Below are 20,563 nucleotides of genomic sequence, written 5' to 3'. Positions count from 1 at the left end.
GATCACTCTACATTAGCACCAAAAAAAGATATCGTGAAACTTGATTTAAAAAAAAAAAACTATTTAAAAATAGCGCGATGTCAAGTGCTTAAGCAGTAAGCACCGAATTAATAAATCTTCCCACCCCTGTCATAGCCAAGTAAGTATGGCTTTCTAAATTTGCACAGGATGAAATAATGGCGTCATTATTTAGAACGCCATTCTTAACATGGTTGAAGTCTTTTAAAAGACTATTCTGTACTTTCACCTAACAATTCAATAAACAAAACTTAAAAATTTAACTTGAAAATCCCATTTTAAAAAATAGCACTTTTCGTAAATTGTACAAAGGCGAAAAATATTTTCTCATAAAAAATGTATTCTTATTTAGAATTCAATCTAATTAAAATATATACATGGAAAACACAGGAAAATTTTTATAATGTACGTACTTGAACGGAGATGTCATATTCCAAAAGTCATTTAAATTGATAAAGTCGTTTTATTTTTAACTGAGAAAATCAACATTTGTGAGTAAGAGAAAATAAGTGAAAGGAGTTATTTATAGCAGAGAAAGCAACAAACGAAAAAAAGATTTAAAAAATTGAAATACATATAAATATGACAAAAAAGCAAAATAAATAAAGGCACTTATTAAATATTACATAATTATCAAACAAACAAAAAGTGAGAATTAAATTAAAATTCGTCTTGGTAAAATAGTTACCGACATTCAGAAAAGTATGGAAAGCAGTAACTGCAATAATATTTCATTTTGTTTTTAAATTTGGTACTCCTGCAATCCTGCATTTATCAACCCGTGATTTGTACAAAAGAAAATCGGATGTGCCTGGCAGATGACGAGAAGAATCGGAAACGGTCGACAAGTAGTTTTCTGAAGATTAAGACGTTTTTTTTTCCCCCAATCTATTACTTAATGAATTTAAGTAGTCATCGCCATTCTTAACCTGGGGAGGTGGGTTGTAACAATTTTTGGGTACTCATTAAGCTATAGTCGACAAATATATTAAATGTATCGTTTTAAGCAAAAACAATATGTACTTGATTGTCATGTTGAAAATAAAAAATTTCAGAAATTCATTGATTAGAACAACTGCTATTATGTTTTAGTAAAACAAGGCTGATAGCCATTAGTTGCGTGCTCTCGTGTAATGAATGAATGAATGCGTGAATGTAGGATTCACATGAAATTCTTAAAGATAAACTAAAATGACTGAAAAATGGGCTTAAATGACTTAAATAAATAAAAAGTAAATGACTTAGAATGACTTTAATGAATAAATAGAGAAATAGTCAACCACCTCAGCAGGAATAACCTTCTTAGTGACACACAATATGGTTTCCGCTATGCAAGATCTACTGCAGATGTGCTGACGGTTATATCCCACAGGATTTGTGAATCTCTTGACAAAGGCTTCCTTTCTAGGGCAATTGCTCTTGACATATCAAAGGCCTTCGACAAGGTATGGCATAAGGGTCTACTTCACAAGATTTCCAGCTACGGTATAACTGGAAATGTTTTCTCAATCATTAAATCATTTCTCTCCGATAGGCTCATAAGAGTAGTGGTAGATAGACAAAAATCGGAGGCCTGCAATATAAATGCTGGAGTCCCTCAGGGGTCAATCCTGGGCCCAACTCTCTTCCTGATCTACATCAATGACCTCCCTAAACACATACTTAAATCATTCGTTGACATCTATGCTGATGACACGACCATCTACGGCAACACATCAAAGGATGTAAATGACAAAGTTCTCTCTGATTCTCTCTCCTCTGATCTCGAGCGCGTGGTTCAGTGGGGGAAGATATGGCTGGTTACCTTTAATGCATCTAAAACCAAACTCCTATCCTTACATCATCAACGCTCTGATCCCCAGCTGGCATCAATTGTGATGGATGGCTCTCGTCTGGGTGAGGCCCCGTGTTTTGACAAACTTCTGGGTTTGACCTTTACTTCTGATCTGAAATGGAACACGTACATCAAGTCTGTTGCCAAGGTCGCTGGAAAGATGGTGGGATCCTTCTACCGCTCCAGAAGATATCTCACTACTGATGCAATTCTCTATCTATATAAAATCCAAGTACGTCCAAGGATGGAATACTGCTGCCATATCTAGGCAGGAGCGGCCAAAAACAGCCTATCATGCCTTGACAGACTACAAAATAGACTTTGTGGCTTAGTGGGGGATGCCCTTTTCTCTACCCTGCAACCTCTCTCCCACAGAAGAGACGTTGCGAGCCTATCCTTGTTTTATCGTTATTTTCACGGCAGGTGCTCATCTGAACTCCAATCTCTGGTCCCCCCTCGCCAATCTTTCACAAAAAACACCCGTCTAGATGAATCCACTGTGAAAAATTTCCCCCACTCTATATCTGTGCCTAAATCAAAACGCGGATTCCATGAACAAAGCTTCTTTCTTAGAACTGCACGCCTGTGGAACTCTGTTCCGTCTACCTGCTTCCCTCCGGACTACAACTTGGATGTCTTCAAGTCCAATGTTAACAAATTCCTAATGAACCGCCGCCCCCTTAATTAAACACTTCATGAAATCTCCACACTAACGTAATGTACTTGCAATAACCCTTATCCCTGAGTGGCTTCCGGGCCTTGATAAGTGGTGATCACTGTGTAAAAAAAAAAAAAAAAAAAAAAAAAAAAAAAAACTTAGGGATGAATTGAATAACCTTAAGAATGACTTGAATGCTTAAAAAACAACTGGAATCCTTCAAAAACAACTTGAATGATCTGGAGAATGACTTGAATGGCTTTGAGATTGACTAGTTGTAAAGTTGGTGGTCATTTTACATTAAATTAATACAGAAAAGTGATCCCCCACTTTATATCACAAAAATTATTTGATTTAGGGAATTTGAAACGTTATATTAGCTATGTGGCCAAGGAAAAGTTACAAACATAAGTACAGCATGTAGTAAGAACAGATACTACACTTTGAGATATTAAATCCTTTATTCATGTTAAAAATACATTGAAAATCAACAATGAACAAAAAACTTAGGCACATGGCCAACTCAAAAGGGGGGATTGTGGATGTCGTTGGTCATCCTTGTCACTCCAGAACTAAACAAAATCAAAAGTTTCTCCCATCTAATATCTTTCACCATAATACCGCATTCACCCTTTCATACTGGGGGACGTCCTACTTTACTCCCAATTTTTAAAACATTTTTTATTGACGTGTAAAAACAAAAAAAGATAACAATAAAAATGACAAAATAATTCATTTGTGTCGAGGGCGGGGGGGGGGTGATTAATAGGACCCTCCAAACCCCGTCTAGTTGATAGATTGCCGATCCACTAGGTTTGTAAAAAGAACCTGACTTCTGCGGGTAAGTCTCTAAGTGGGGATGCCCTCTAGATGGGGGTGAATGAAGAAAAGAAAATTTTGTGGGTAAGGAATGGGGGGTTAGTTTGTGTTTCTTTCTCTCCAAGATGGGTGAAATTTAGAGGGGGTGAAAACAAAAATTGCAAGAAGGAGGGGATGGGATCTTGGAAGCTTCCTAATCAAGGAGGGATGGAACACACACTCAGCTAGCTGAGAGGCTATTTGTTAAATTTTACTTTACGGAACTGTGCGTTCCACACCTAGGCGGGGAACACGCATTCAAATTTGGCTCCTCTTCGTACACACAGACTTGCTACCTGTATCCATCTTCTGTCAAATGCCGCGCGATGCAGCCTTCTATCACATCTGATCTTCACCCGTAGTTGGTGTTTAAAGAAAGCGATCAGATCCTGATCAGACCCCCCCCCCCGGCAACCTTGCAGACGCGACGTCCAAATTATCATTCTCGCCACGGCCAGGATCGTAACGTAGACCATTTGTCTTTCCCGGTCCCACGGTGGCGCCTCACATTGTCCACGGCATTGGATACGGTAATTGGGCGAGGATGCTCAGGATCGATGCGAGCCGTCACCTCGCTGACATACGACCAGTACCGGCGGAGTTTGCGGCAATCGAAGAAAGCATGATCAGTCGTTTCTACCGCCGTTGTTCCACAAACTAAACATGTACCAAAAATTTATGCCCCTCACAGATATCAAGTGTTAGCAACAAGAAGGGGCCCTGATTTTTGAGAACTCTTGAATGAAGTAAAATGAAACAAAAAGCAAGCAATATGTTTGATTCTAACGATTAAGTTTACATTTTTTTTTTTTTTTTTTTTTCTGAAATTCAAAACCATTCAGTGTAGCTAAATGATTGTTTTGTGCAGAAAACAACTGAGAATAAACATAATTACCAGGATCTTTTATTTATGCAGTTCATCAGAAAACCAAGAATTGCTCTCAGAAGAACCCCCAAAATACACAAAATAAAACTTTTACATACATCTTACATAGGACCTTTTGAGGAACTAGGTTCTACATAAGATATATATATGTAATTGTTCTTTTATCAAAATTGATATTGAAAATTACTACTCTTCAATTACTATCCATCTTTTCGAGGAAGCACTAGAGTTCACTTCAATTCTTTCCAACATTATGAAGACCGAAATTGATATTAAGAGATATAGAAATACAGTCTTAATTAGTAACAATGGGCCAAATAGATTTTTTTGATGTGTCCATGGGATGCCTAGACTCGGCATAAGTGATTGACCTAGTGGGCATATGAATATTATATGATATCACTTATAATATTGAAGTAGACATGATAAGCATGATGGTCATGATAGTAAGTAACTCTAATGGCCCAAAAAAAAAACCTCCTTAGGGAGTTTAAAAGAATGACATTAACTCTAATCTAAAGGTAGTGCATTTCCTTGACGTTACCTTCAATCTGATAAAACAACCTTATGAACCTTATAGAAAGAACAATGCTGATTCATTATATGTCCACCCCATGTCCAACCACCCAAAATCGGTGAGTAAACATATCCCGAAATCTATTAGTAAAAGATTTAGTAACAACTTGTCTAACAAAGAAATCATCAATACCCATAAAAACTTTTATAATAAAGCTCTTAAAGATAATAGATATAAAAACACTGAAATAGAGTATACCAAAACATTATCAAATTTTTTTTCGTTTTTCAGGCTTTTTAAATTTTTTCAAAATTTAATTTTTTATATTTAAAAAAAACATTTTCTAATTAAAAAAAAAATTGCCCGGGTTTTTAGAGGCATGTTTGGTTGGGGGGGGGGGGGATGAAAACAAAGCGAAGTCATAACCCTGTTTAAATATTATAAAAACAAACAATGTTAAAACTATTTTTAAAAATTCATGTAAAAAAAACAATTAAAAAAATGAACGTGATGCAATACAAATGGTCTGGCGGTGCCTGTGTGTTTGAAAAATCCCCAAAAAGTTTGAAGTTTGGGGGGGGGGTCGAACTCGAATCATTGAGGCGAAAGCGCCAAAAAAAAAAATGTGCTGAATTAACTAAAAAGTCAATTAGGTCAAATATCAATTCTGCAGTGAATTTTGTTTTGGTTTAGTTTCAGTGGTCACATCACACTCAAATTCTAAATGAATTTATTTGTTTTTATTTTAATTTAAGTGTAATGAAAGTGAATTCACGATATCGTTGCGTTGTAATCTTTGTGTAAAAATAAATGTTGAGTTGAAAGTACTAATAAATAAAGGTCATAGTTAGATTTCACGGTTAAGTCGTTAAAATCGGAAGTAAAATCCGGTTAGTCTCGCAGATTGCGTCTTACACTAACTAAAAAAAAGCAAAAAAACAATAATTGTAATCGCGTTTTCACATTATTTTTAAAAAATTTTTTATGTCTATTTTATTATGGAAAAAACAGAAAGCATAAATCAAGGAAAAACGATTTAAAACAAAAAAAAAAAAAAGAAAAGAAACGGCATAAGTAACCTTTTACGATTCCAAACCGGTGTGTTTCCTCGTAGTGTTTCTTGTGAATGCATCTGCTGCGGTGTAAATGGGGAGAGGGGAAAGGAGGAATCTAATAGAGAGAAAAGATGTTGCAACTTCCATTGAATCTAAGCGATTTTGGCAGTGGACTCTCACTGGAAAAAATATAGGAATGTACCATTGTCGAGGAACTGTAGAGGCAATAGGCCTATAGCACACCTCAGATAATGTTCTACAGTCTGTACGCATTACATTTGCATGTAATGTCATGATTTTTAATCCTATTAAGGTCAAAGTCAGAGGGGAAAAAATGAGTTTATTTTATTTATATAGAGATTATATTTTTTAAGCAATTTAGTTTACATCCCTAAATCTTATCACAAACTCTTTTCACTATTAACTTTTTTACTCTTATTTTTTCACTCTTATTCTTATATGTATTTTTATTGTATTATTATTATTATTATTATTATTATTATTATGGGTTTGTACAGGGTGGCCCAAAAAAAACTGGACGTTCAATTGTTTTTCTGAGCATTTTCCAGTTAACGGAGAAAAAAGGCCAAAGATCCTTGTATTTTGATGTGATGTTTTGAATAAACTAGTTATGACCAAAGTTTCATTTTATTCGGACAAAACACTAAGAAATGGGGGCTAATTAGAGTTGGGGCCCGGTTTTTTTTTGGGGGGGGTCACCCTGTATTACTGTACACATAGATCCAAAAAAGTTGTCAAAAAACAAATATATAACAAGCAAATTTTATCAAAGGCAAGTTAAGTTAAGTTCTACCTAACTGGATAATTTTTTCTTGTTTTTATTTAATGTAATATGTTTATTCGGCTCGAAAAACATAATGTTTACCGATGTATTGGAAAAATTAAAATGGTGCCGGAATTACTGTTGAACATGGTAAGTTTGGGAAAATGCGTTAAAAATAAAAAAATATACAAAATACTGTTAGAAACTCACCCAATATATGTTACCGTGACATAGGCTGACATATATTCGGTGGGTTTTCCCAAACTTAACATTTTCAGTTGAAAGTCCGGCACCATTTTGAATTTTCCAATACATCGGTAAACACTGTATGTTTTTCAAGCTGAATAAACATGTTACATTCAAGCTGAATAAACATGTTACATTCAATAAAAACACTAAAAAATTATCCAGATTGGTAGAAAAGTAACCTATCTTGCCTTTGATGACATTTATTTGTTATATATTTGTTTTTTTTTGACAACTTTTTTGAATCTGTGTATAGTAATACAAACCTTATTATTTTTGGATCTTTAATTTTCATTACTTGAAATTTGAATTTTAAATTATTAACTTCATTGTGATAAATATGACCTATGTTTATGAAAACACAGCCTTCTTGCCTATGCATAAGGTTGTCTCAGGTTTTATTATTTCTTCATGCACATATGCCTGTATATGTGTCAGACTGGGTTGTTGATATGCATATATATGTTGGTATGCCTCACTGAAAACCCTATATCCTAATTTGTCTTTATCCACCAACTTTTTTTTACCTCTTTCTTTCTTTCTTTGACACGTTAACTCTAAACCCTTAATATAAGTTGATCTAAAATTTTTCACCCCCTCCCATTCCTTATAGTAATGTAATGTAATCATGCTGACCCTTACGTCCTTCTTCTATTGGGTGTTTTTCTTCTTCTTTTTCATTTCCTGTACCTCTTTATCTCTTTCTACTCCTCACATGTATCCTGTTAAGTCTTGACATTCTCTTTCTCCCTATCACCTATTTTGAGTCTAATATTTTACTTAATGTCACCCCTCCTACTTAAATTTAGCGTTTTAATGTTTTATTTTTATAAATAAAAAATATATTTCACTTCCATTTGAGAAACAGATGCGTTTGGTGGAAATAAACTTTATTGCGTTGGCCCGACAACTGACTTTTGGTTTCTTGCAAACCAATTGTCCAAAACATTAGCATGTTTAGTGTAGTGATTATGTACTATTTGTCTATATAAATAAAATTATATTGTACTCGTTTCTATTGAGCACTTTTAATAACCTCGTTTAATGAGTTTTATCTCCTGAATACCTTTAACTTATATATGTGTGTGTGTGTGTTTTTACATTTTCACCACAAACAAGGCACAGTGCCACTTTGAAGCCCCTTCTATCAGGAACATAAGTTGCAGGGATACTATGTAGGGAGTTGAGCTGCAAAATGTTTTGTTCACATTACACTTAAACTTCTGCAGGTCACTAAAGTTGGGAAAGCAGGAACCTGGAAGGGAATTCCAAAGTCTAACAGTTCTGGGGAAGAAACTATTAGAGTAGAATGCTTTCTTACGTCTAGGGATCTCTACTATATATATATATATATATATATATATATATATATATATAATGGTTGCCTTCAGAATCTTGACAACCCTCAACAAATTCGATTTTGGCATACAATCTTACTTTCACATGCATATTCGTGCTGCCTTTTGAAATTCTTTTCTCTTTAGTTTTTTTGTTGATTTCATTTTGTCATTTGAAGATGATTCAACAAAGAATCGAAAACGTTTCTGATACATATATTAATTCTTTTATTTTGTCAAACAAAATTATTCGAAAAATGGAGAAAATAAAAAAGTAAGCACAAAACTCATTTATGTATAATCATGTTTGGAGATATACATATATTTTTTTAAATTTTTTTTTTTTTTTTTTTTTTTGCTAAAATGTCTTTTCAATTATATTTCATTCTTTGCGTATACCCATCTTTTTTGTTTGGAAGCTCGATGTATGTTAAATATAATAACAGAGCACATCCAAAAGAATAACAGTGTAGTTACATTTCAAGACCCAAATATTTTTCATGCAAAACAGCTAAGTTAAAATTTTAGTACATTTTTTTACAGATCTGTTTCATTATACAGAAACAATCAGTTATTATTATGTCAATACTGACTCTTTTTGTACATATACTCCTCAGAAAAATTTTGAAAATTTGCTTAGAAAGAAAAATGCATAACAATATAATGTTGCAAGAAGAAAAAAAGAAAAAAATTCATAGGAGACGTTGCCCAGGTGTTTGGAGGTGTGTGTGTTAAAAAAAAAGTTTTAGTAGGATTGAACCCTAAAGCCTTGACGTGAAGGTAAAAACGAAAGGGAAAAAAAGCCAGACACCTAAACATCTTGGCCACGACGGCAGAGGAACTGATAAACGCGTTAAGTGAAGGTTTATAAAGCGAAATAAACAGGTGCGAGGAAGTGGCGTGGTGTCTGACCTAGTTTTGCGCTGCAAGCCAGATCATTCACTTTTCGAAGACGCGGCGACCTGGGAAAAGTCGGGCAAATTAAATACACACGCAACCCCCGTTAAGGTGTAGTTATTATGATTTAGACGCGATATAAAAAGTTTTTAGAAGGAGCAAGCCGACCGAGAATCACAGCGAAAGAAGCCTTTTGCGAACATACATAAAAAACATACATACATACATATACACACACATTTTCGCTTTTATATATATATATATATATATATATATATATATAGATTTCTGTTTGTCTGTCCGTTCCACTTTTCTTGCAAACTACTGGGCTGATGTAGCTGAAATATTGTATGTACCTCTGTTAGGTGTGCGACAAGCTAAGTATTATGGTATCTGTTAGATACCCAATTAGGGATTAGTATTTAATGCAAAAACGAGTACAAATTTAACAATATTCAACAATCAATTTGACATAAAGCACTCATTCTAAGTCAAGAGGCTAAAACTGTTTGCCTATAACGGGCTAAAAAGGCTCAGTGTTCTTATGATCTTGTTTTAAAGCCCAGGAGAATAGAGAAACTCTGTGTAGACAGGTACTTTATCTGATAGTAGTTTTAAATGCATATGTCACCTGGATTAGCAAACCGGTTTATTAACTTTGTCAACACCCTTGTTTATTGTAAAGAAAATGGAAGTTCTAGTAAAATCGTTTTAAAAATACATTTTCTGTAAGAATGTTTTGAACTATTTGCCGAGGCAGGTTATAGGAACCTGTTTAGGATCGTCTGTTACGTTCGTATTCATTAGCCTAATATTAGTCATCGGCCTGTTTGGCATAATGGTTAGTGTTGTGGAGAGACTGAGGGATAAGCAGACACAACTAACATGCATCTACTGCAAGGAAATGGTGATCACATCTCAACATAAGCCTAGATCCTGACTGTGCAAAACGGCACTTTTGGTTGTCCAAAATAGCTAAATAGTGACATTTTTTTAATAATAATCAGTTCATTTTTGGATGCCGCATCCACATGTGTTTTAGGTGAGTATCAGTTTGTATCTTGTTTTTCGGATTGTTGGCGAAGGAAAGAAAAATCTACTGCTGCTGATATTAAGAGCAATCGTCTTTCCCTGTTGTTGATGAGAAGAATAGAAAGAAAATAATCCGGCACCCTATGTGGTGTGCTGTGTGTTCTTTCAACTCCAAATAATTTACATGACTGCAATAGGGATTAACTAAACAAATGTTTACTAATAAGATTGGAAACCAGGATTCAATTCTTCAAGTCTTTACAAAAATTTGAAAATCAGTACTTTTTCGGGCCGGGATCAAAGTGTAGTATCTGTTCTGGCAGATACTGCAAGCAAAGACCATATGTGGGGGCAACCCCACATATAAGTTATTGGTCAATGTAGGGGAAACTCTTCATACCAATTGTCACTATCCAGCTCCCCTACTCCCGGGGAGCTGGTCCCCATTTCCCCTTCACTCTCCACATTAAAAAACGGCCTTGTGCATAATTTGCTAAGTGGGGAAGCAAATAAATACCCTGCTTAACCCTGCATCATTGGGAATGCTAACTTATGAGCTTGGATGCCTAATGCCAAATAAGGAAGGGACAAAAAAAATTATATTCGCTGTAACTGTTTAAACGTTGTCTTAAGAAGAATAGCTTCCCATCACCCTGGAAAATCTCATCAGTATGCCCTGTATTTAAGAATTCAGGTGATCGCTCATCCCCCTCTCAGTACAGGCCAATAAGTCTCCTGTGCGTCATGAGTAAGTTGCTGGAATCTGTGTTAAATACAGAAGTAATCAACTATCTAAACAAAAATAACCTTAGTGACACTCAATATGGTTTCCATTCTGCTAGATCTACAGCAGATGTGCTTACAGTTATATCTCATAGGATTAGCAAATCTTTCGATGGAGGCAACCTTTCTAGGGCAATTGCTCTTGACATATCTAAGGCCTTTGATAGAGTATGGCATAAAGGTTTACTTCACAAGATCTCTAGCTATGGTATAGCTGGAAATGTCTTCTCAATTATTAAATCATTTCTTTCTGATAGGTTTATAAGAGTAGTAGTTGAGGGGCAAAATTCAGAAGCTCACAGTATTAATGCTGGAGTCCCTCAGGGGTCTATCCTGGGCCCAACTCTTTTCCTGATCTACATTAATGATCTTCCAAATCACATCCTTACATCATTTGTAGACATTTATGTTGATGGCACTATCATTTATGGTAGCACATCTAAGACAGTAAACGACTAAGTTCTCTCCGATTCTCTCTTCTCTGATCTTGAGCATGTGGTACAATGGGGAAAGGAGTGGTTGGTTACTTTTAATGCATCTAAAACCAAGCTTCTCTCTTTACATCATCAATACTCTGATCCACATCTGGCATCAATTGAAATGAATGGCTCTCGTCTTCAGGAAGCCTCAAGTTTTGACAAGTTTCTGGGCTTGACCGTTACTTCTGATCTTAAATGGAACATGTACATCAAATCTGTTGCCAAGGCCGCTGGAAAAATGGTGGGATCTTTCTATCGATCCAGTAGATATCTCACTGCTGATGCAATTCTCTATCTATATAAGAGCCATGTACGTCCAAGGATGGAATACTGTTGCCACATCTGGGCAGGAGCTGCTAGAAAGGACTTGTCCTGCCTTGATAGAGTTCAAAATAGACTTTGTAGCCTCGTATGCATGTATATGTATGCATGTATGTATATATATGTATGTATACCAATGACCGTTTTCAGTGTCATATTGCTTGAGCGTGTAAATTCGTCGGTAGGACTAAAAAAAAAAAGTCATTTTTGGGCTCATGGACTTTAAGTGTCTGACGAAGTGGCACTCATCTGACAAAACGTTGCAATCCTCATATATAAAGTATTTTTAATTATTTATTAGAGGGTAAACAGTTACATATGGTCGCCACAAACAGCCATTGGTTTCAGTCAATGAGACTTCGTCAGGCAACCCTGAATCCATCGATGCCACAAAAAAAGAGAACTCTTTTTTTTCTTTGTGGCGTCGATGGGTTCAGGGTCGCCTGACGAAATCTCATTGACTGAAATAGATGGCTGTTTGTAGCAACCATATGTAACTGTTTACCCTCGAATAAATAATTATATATACATATATATATATATATATGTGTGTGTGTATTTGGGCAGTGTTTTAGTCTATTAATTTTACATTGGATCTTATCCATTTTTTTATATTGTAGTCTTTACTTCAGGTGAAAACTGGCTGATGTAATAACCATAACATAAGATTTGTTCAAGTACTTTCAAATCCTTCTGGATTCATCTTTCAGGGATTAATTAAACTGGTTGGATTTTTACTATTTATATTTATGGATGCTTAATTTTCATTGGTTAATGATTTTTTTTATACACAGTTCAAACGTTTAAGGGCATTTGAATTCATATAAAAGGTTAGTTTTACAAAGCGACTCTATCGAAGGGGAGGAATTGTTGCTAATGATAAGGTTGGAAGTTTAAAATTTTTTATAGTGTACAGTATTCGATTTAACAAATTATATAGTTCCCCCAAATCTTTGACCTAGATTGAGGGGAGACTAACACTGTCTGCTATGGTTTCAAATGATCTGAAATAACAGCAAGGGGAGATTTCATCCCAAATATCTCGTATTATATTAGCATTACAAGCATATGCTGTATTTTTGTGGACATCGGCAATATTACATACCTAATGTGCTTCAACAAGTCATATCTTTTTTATTTGTGGGTTAATTTTTAAAAGAATTACGTTGATGGAAAGAGAATAGAATAAGCATTCCAATGATGTTAATTTATTTTTCTTTTCAATGTTTTTATGGTCCAAGTTAAAAATGAAAAAACGGTAAAAAATGACAACAAAAAAGGAAACTGTTTTTTCAATGTTTACATTTCATATGTTATGTTTGGATTAATTTTATTTTATTACATATATAAATATTAATTTTATTTTATTACGTATATAAATATTATAAATTTTATTTTATTACGTATATAAATATTATAAATTTTATTTTATTACGTATATAAATATTATAAATTTTATTTTATTACATATATAAATATTTTAAATTTTATTTTATTACATATATAAATATTTTAAATTTTATTTTATTACGTATGTAAATATTTTAAATTTTATTTTATTACATATGTAAATATTTTAAATTTTATTTTATTACATATGTAAATATTATAAATTTTATTTTATTACATATCTAAATATTATTTTATTTTATTACATATCTAAATATTATTTTATTTTATTACATATCTAAATATTAATATTATTTTATTACATATATAAATATAAATTTTATTGTATTACATATATTAATATTATTAATTTTATTTTATTACATATATAAATATTAATTTTATGTTATTACATATATAAATATTAATTTTATTTTATTACATATATAAATATTATTAATTTTATTTTATTACATATATAAATATTTGAATTTTATTTTATTACATATATAAATATTATAAATTTTATTTTATTATATATATATTATAATTTTATTTTATTCCATATATAAATATTATAAATTTTATTTTATTCCATATATAAATATTATAAATTTTATTTTATTACATATGTAAATATCATAAATTTTATTTTATTACATATATAAATATTATAAATTTTATTTTATTACATATATAAATATTATTAATTTTATTTCTACTTTAACCAGAAATCTTTTATTCTCATTCCATTAATCATTTCTAACATTAATTCAAGATGTCTCTTTTAACTTTTTTTTTTCCATTTGTTTATAATCCATTCAAGGGCGATAACCTATTTTCTATGTAACTGGTGGTGTCAAGAATTGTGCATGACAACATTCTTAAAGAAATGGTAGGATGGTTAGCATCTTGAAAATTGGAATATAGACATTTGTCATTTATTTGTTAACAAGGTATTGAAGAACTGTAAGAGATACTAATAATAATTACAACAGTAATAATTGCAACTGCCAAAAACTGAACGAATGGCCATCGAGAAATCAATGTTTTACATGTTCAGTGGTATAACAGGCTACAATATTTAATTGGAAAATCCAAACATTGAAAAATATATAGGTAGCACAGCGATGAGATTTAAAGAGGTTCTATGGGCCCATACTTTTTAATGGATAACATTACATATCATAAGGATGCTACACTATCATTTCCGTATTGAAAATTAATCACAGAAGTAAAACTTCTATAGTTGAATGGAAAGTACTAAGAAAAGCTAAGGATTGTAGTTTTTTAGACTCTCCTTGTTTGTTTATGTCTGAGCCATCGTGAAGCAACTATCTTGGCAATTTCAGCTATGAAGAGAGAGTTGCTAGGGGAAATAACTCCATTTAATTCTTGAAGTTTGCCAAAATTTGACAATATTATTTTTACAGTTTGGAATAAGTTTAGATATTCCTTTTTCTTTCTTGTTTTTTTTTTGTTTTTTTTTCTTTCAAAAAATCGTTTCAAAATTAATAAAATTATTAGAACATGATGTGAATTTATTTTCTGTGTTTTAATGGGTTTTTTTATATATATATATATATATATTTTAACTATTTTTTCTTGGTCTTGGTTTTAGTTGCAGATTGGAGAAAAGTTGCCCGAAATGAGCCTGTTTCAAAATACACCTGATAATGGAATTGAATCTGTTAACCTTGCTGAATTATACAAAAACAAAAAAGGCGTTCTTTTCTCGGTTGTTGGAGCTTTCACACCAGGTTGTTCCAATGTGAGTATTGGATTTTTATTTTTTGCAAGCTTGACTAATACAGGGTGACCCCAAAAAAACAGGACATTCAATTGTTTTTCTGAGCATTTTACAGTCAACTCAGAAAAAAAGGGCCAAAGACCCTAGTGTTTTCATGTGATGTTTTGAATATAATAAACTAGTTATAACCAAAGTTTCATTTCATTCGGGCAAAACACTAAGAAACGGGGCCTAATTAGAGTTGGGGTCCGTTTTTTTTTGGGGGGGGGGTCACCCTGTATAAAAATTAAAGAAAATTTTTTTTAAAACACATTTATAGACAGATGGGAATTTTTATTTATTTTTTGTTTTCTGATGAGTCATTGCTTATCAAAATTAAAAGCCACTTATTCTTATAAGGGTTAAGGAGATGAATGCAAGGATGGCTTATCATAATTTTTTTTTTTGTTATTGATATTTGATTAGAAGATGACCATGTTGTAGTCCTCAGGGAAGCAATATTGTAAGTACATGTTTTTATTTATATTTTCTAAAAAGAAAGATTTGTACTCCTCGGCTAGGTAAAGTGTTCATTATGGTCAAGAGGAAAGACCCGAAAGCTCCCTTTTCATTAGCTACTACATTAAGCTGTAGGAGAGGACTACTCCACTTATCCTTGATCTTCATCTTATAATGCCAACGATTTAAGCAAGAGGCATCAAGTACCATGGAAAATATTTAATCTGTAAAATTGGAGTTGCAATGTAGTTTTCGATGAAAAAAAAACATGGTCAACGAATGATTTAATACTGTTATTAACAATAAATACATATGTTTATAGTTTATTATATTAAATTATTCTTAACGCAAATACATCACAGATGAGTAAAAAAGATAAAATGGTTGCACACTCCTTTCTCCAGACTACTCCACTTAATCTTTTTTTTTTTTTTTACATGGGGATCGCCACTTATCAAGGCCCGGAAGCCACTTGGGGATAAGGGTTATTTTGTGTACAATAATCAATGCGATAATATCGTAGTAATACTTGGTATTGGAGATCTGATAAAGTGTTTTACTTAAGGGGGCGATTAATCAGGAATTTGTTTATGTTGGACTTGAAGATGTCCAAGTTGTAGTCAGGTGGGAAACCGGCACACGGAAGAGAATTCCACAGGCGTGCACTTCTCAGAAAAAAGCTGTGTTCATGGAATCTACATTTTGATTTAGGCACAGATAAAGAGTGCGGGAAATTAGTGACATCTTGATCCTTACCTTTATAATACTGATGGTTTAAGCAAGGGGGACATCAAGTGCCATTTCTTTTCAATCTTTGGTATAACTCAACTGAAGATTGAACTCTGCTCTCCTGATCCATTAGTGAACACTTACAATTATGTTAAATGGGTCAGGGGTGGCTTGTTGGAACTAAACTAATTTCCAAGATATATTTCCTTGAAAAAAAGAATTGATGCTGTCAATAGTAACATTTACCAGATAAGTATTAGCTGAGACCCCCTAAAGACCTAAAATAAACTGGAACTCCTATAAAGGTCCACCTATTATTTAAAGGTCCATGTTTGATTTCCGTCCCAAGACTGACTTGTCAATAAATACAACAATTAAGAAGTATAAGTAAAATAATCAACCATAATATGGCATAATCGCTCTGATGCACCGTTTCTCATTAGATCACCAAAGTTAAGCAACATTGACTCTGATCAGTACCAGATGGGTGACCATTTTGAAATACTGGGTGCTGTATGTAGGAGGACGTCGACACCTTTCTGCAAGAACTGCAAAAACATAATGTCATCTCCCCTGATCGAGATATACATGCGACTGGGGACCGCTTGTAAATTTCATACTCCTTAGATACTTCCACTTCCTCCTTGGTTGACCCCACCTAGGCACGGATTGGCTGGTTAATTGACTATAGTCAGGCGACCTGTAGACTCATTTTTCATTAGTTACAAAACACCAGGATGTAGGGAAGGGCATCACTTCTTTCTCAGGATTACTCCACTTACACTTGATCTTTACTTTATAATGCCGGGTGTTTAGCAAAATGGGCATCGATGCCTTTTTTGTGTATATGGCAATATTGAACCTTTCATAACCCATTAACAAACACTTTAACCATTATGCCAAATGGATTAGGCCTTATTACCTACAAAAGCCAAAACATCTTGATATGCTAGTGATGGGATGATTCCAATATTTTTCCAGATTCCGATACAATTACCAATTCCGATTCTTTTAAAATCTTTTATTTAACTGTAGAGTTGTTTTCTTATTGTTTTTTGGAGGTTTTTTTTTTTTTTTACCTTTTTAAATTATTTTTTAGATTACTGTAAAAATATGTTATATATGCATAATATTTTCACAAACATAAATATCCACTTATGGGGTAATATATAGATTTTAATTTTATTGGCAGTTTAAAATTAATAATGTTTTTTTTTTTTTTAGTACCAGCAATGGAAAAATTTTTTTTTTTTTTTTAAGCAAAACAAAAAAACTAAATTGTTTCTGGCATCTGAAAATAGGTGCAACTTTTTGTGATACCCCCCTCCTCCATTCTGATTTTTATGATTTCAGATCCCATGTAATCATCCCACCACTAGTTTATGCCAAACAACTTGCCAAAGTTTGTAAATTCTGTCTTTTGGTCTAGAACAACAAATGAACCATAATACTCAGCACTAGATTTGTTCAAACAAGAAATTACTTTCTAATCGACAGACATAATGCTTCAAAATCAATTTCAAATTTTGTAAGGTTTTTGCAATCCTTTGTTGTCTGCTCGACAACCTCAATGTTGTGTCATGGATTTCTTCATCTTTCATCTCTTCTAGCCATGTCATCGTTTCCCATGATGGTGACTGACAAAGTGTGCGCAGTAGCTCACAAATATTAAAAAAAACTAGCAGGATCCATGTACCAGTGTTGCCCGGTGGAAGTATCCCCCTCCCTCTCACACACACACCACCAGAAAAAAAAAAAAAATTAAGCTACAGTGTCACGGGAAAATCGACCATAATGCAGAAGTGATCATCCCCCCTCTTTTTTTAAATTCAGCTTGAATATCTATCGGCCAGATATCCCCCACACCACCCCATTGCCATCAAGACATGCGTCTACCCATAAAAGGAAGAGAGGTAGACACTCCACCCCCATCCTCTCACCAAGTCATTTATCAAAAAAACATGTGCGAAGGCAAAAGAAGAAAAAAAGAAAAACCATTTTGGCGGGAGTGGCATGGAAAAAGGAAAAGGCAATTTTTCAAAAAGAGATGTAGCTGATCACATCGTCGAACGAATGTCAATGATAAAAATGCGCAATATGACTCGCTTGATAGCTTGGAAACTCACTCGATTTAATCCTCATTGCCGGAGCCAAAAAGGAAATACAGAGAAATTGTAAAATACCTTGACTCAAAACCATCGGAAGGAGATATATCCTCGAATGGAAAGGGCGCGTTGAGCAGCACCAATGCAACTTACGCGGTGAAATGGCATTTCTATCAACTGAACCGTATCCCTGGGGCTGAAAAGGGAATTCATCAGCACTGCGAAATCACCTTGGTTCAAAACATGGGAAAGATGCGACCAAACGTCGGTGGTTGAGAAAACCAGCAAGAAAGAAATATGATGGAAGACGAGTGAACAAGCGAACTCCGAAGGACGACGACTCGTGTGTCGGCGAAATGGAACTGCCTCATTTTATAACATCAGAATATTGCATTTTGTCGGATACCTAATGATTGGTTGAATCCACGTCTTTTCAAATAAGTACTATTCAATACCCCCCCTTTCACAAATGTCGCCTTGTTGAACTGAACTGTTTTTATTTTTATTTTGAAAGATTTCTACTGCCTCCCATAACTCATTTTCCATGCGAAAAAAAGACATAAAAAGAAAAGGGAAGGAAAGGAAAGAGGCCATGCTCATTTGAACAATTTCCTTAAGTTTTGACCCCCACCCCACCCCACTATTGACCTGCTGGACACTGTCTGCATGTTTTCTCATGATTATTTTTCTTTTAATATTCTACCTTGATTTTTTAATTTTTAACGCTCAATAAATGACATGCGTATAATATATATACATCCGTGTTGTTCCGTTATTTATTGCCTGGTATTTTGTCAACTGTGAAACATTCGACGATGAAACTACTGTCCAGAACCTGGGTAAGTGCTACTGGGTTGTAACCATTCCACTACCGGCACGTACATAAATTATTTTTTTATTTTACGATACGGGATTTTTCAACCGGGACGTATTGTCACAACAGCTGTTAGTGGAAGCCAGTGCCGATCCAGTAAAATAGCGGGCAGTGGCACCCATGGGCAAAAATGAATGTACCATGCTGGACTAACAATGGGTGTATCTATAAATGCATTCTTAACATCTATGTGCTGTGATTATTCTGTGCTTTCACCTAACGTTGTGTTACAAAGAAAAGAAACCACTAAAAAACACTGCTGTGGACCTAAACAATGATTCCCATAGCCTTTAAAAGGGTAAACGTGTCCAATAGCTGACCCTAATACTAAACTAAATCTTTCAGAAAAATTGCACAAACAAAAACCCAAAATGAAAAATCAAATAGTGAGTGTGTAAATATATAAAAATTTATGTATTTTACACGTTATTATAGTTATATTTAGATTGGTGATGTTTTAAACCGATGCATTTATATACTGAAGAGGTTTGCCTCCAAATAGTAGCATGTTGTTTATTACAATTTGTTGGGGAAAAAAAAAAAATGGAATTTTATTAAAAGTATGTTGCAGCAAAAAAAGTTTGTTTTCAATAAACTTTTGTATTTTTTGGCATAATATTTTTAAAAAAAAACAAAAAAAAACAAATAATTCGTAGCTAACCTCTTCAATTCAGTCCAATTAATTTAATAAAAGAAACCAGTTGCAGAAGTAAAATAGTTGGCAAAAAATAAGTTTGCTTTATTTAGTTCAATTAAATTCCATAATTTTTTTTTCTTTTCTTTTCTTTTTTTTTTTCGGCATAATAATTTTAAAAACGCAAATATTTGAGAGCTAACCCTTTTAATTTAGTCAAGAGTTAATTACACATTATAGTTATATTTGAAAATAAGTTCATTTTATTTTGTTCAATAAACTTCCATAAATTTTTTTTTTTTTTCCGACATAATAATAAAAAGAAACACAAATATTCGGGAGCGACCACCTTCAATTTAGTCCAGAGTTAATTACACGTCATTATAATTACATTCTGATTTCTATCTCTATTGGTTTGAATATAACTATAATGACGTGACCAATATACTTTCCCTGATTTTCCATCTCTTAACAAGCTTATTAATTTCATCACTGTAAAATTCTCATCAGGAAGACAGAGGTCATGAGAGTAAATAACAGAAGTTCAGTACAACTACAAGAGGAGAACATTAGAGAGATTGACAAGTTTGTGTACCTAGGCAGTGTTGTCAGCAGGGATGGAGGAACAGATGAGGACATCAAGCGCCAGATAAGCAAAGCCAGACATGCCTTCAGCATCTTAAGACCAATCTGGAGAACAACAGCCCTCTCACTGAACGTGAAGTTAGTTCTACTCTCTGGCTCAGAAATGTGGAGAGTGACCCACAAACTCCATATATTCACCAACAGATGTCTCTTAAACATCTTAAACATCAGATATCCAGAGACTCCATCTTCAATGAACAACTGTCGGACAAAATCAACCAAACCCCAATGGAG

At 33.6% G+C, this 20,563-nt stretch overlaps 1 protein-coding gene across 4 annotated transcripts in view; it reads left to right on the top strand.

The window, feature by feature from the left end:
* LOC145268338 (peroxiredoxin-5, mitochondrial-like) overlaps positions 1–20,563 on the top strand; it is a 52,617-nt gene that overhangs the window by 9,492 nt on the left and 22,562 nt on the right. For 3 of the 4 annotated variants that reach the window (XM_080123840.1, XM_080123839.1, XM_080123838.1), the window contains exon 2: positions 14,716–14,865. In XM_080123840.1, the coding sequence (XP_079979966.1) occupies positions 14,743–14,865 (123 nt within the window). In that variant the 5' untranslated portion in view covers positions 14,716–14,742. Of the gene's footprint in view, positions 1–9,766; positions 10,133–14,715; positions 14,866–20,563 lie in introns of those variants that run through there. The other variant, XM_080123841.1, reaches the window with a different exon arrangement.

The sequence above is a fragment of the Euprymna scolopes genome, chromosome 43 (genome assembly GCF_053919585.1).
Source record: "Euprymna scolopes isolate OS-2025 chromosome 43, ASM5391958v1, whole genome shotgun sequence".
Classification (NCBI taxonomy): Eukaryota; Metazoa; Mollusca; class Cephalopoda; order Sepiida; family Sepiolidae; genus Euprymna; species Euprymna scolopes.
The sequence above is the reverse complement of the archived record's forward strand: the minus strand, read 5'-3'. Positions and strand labels throughout refer to the sequence as shown.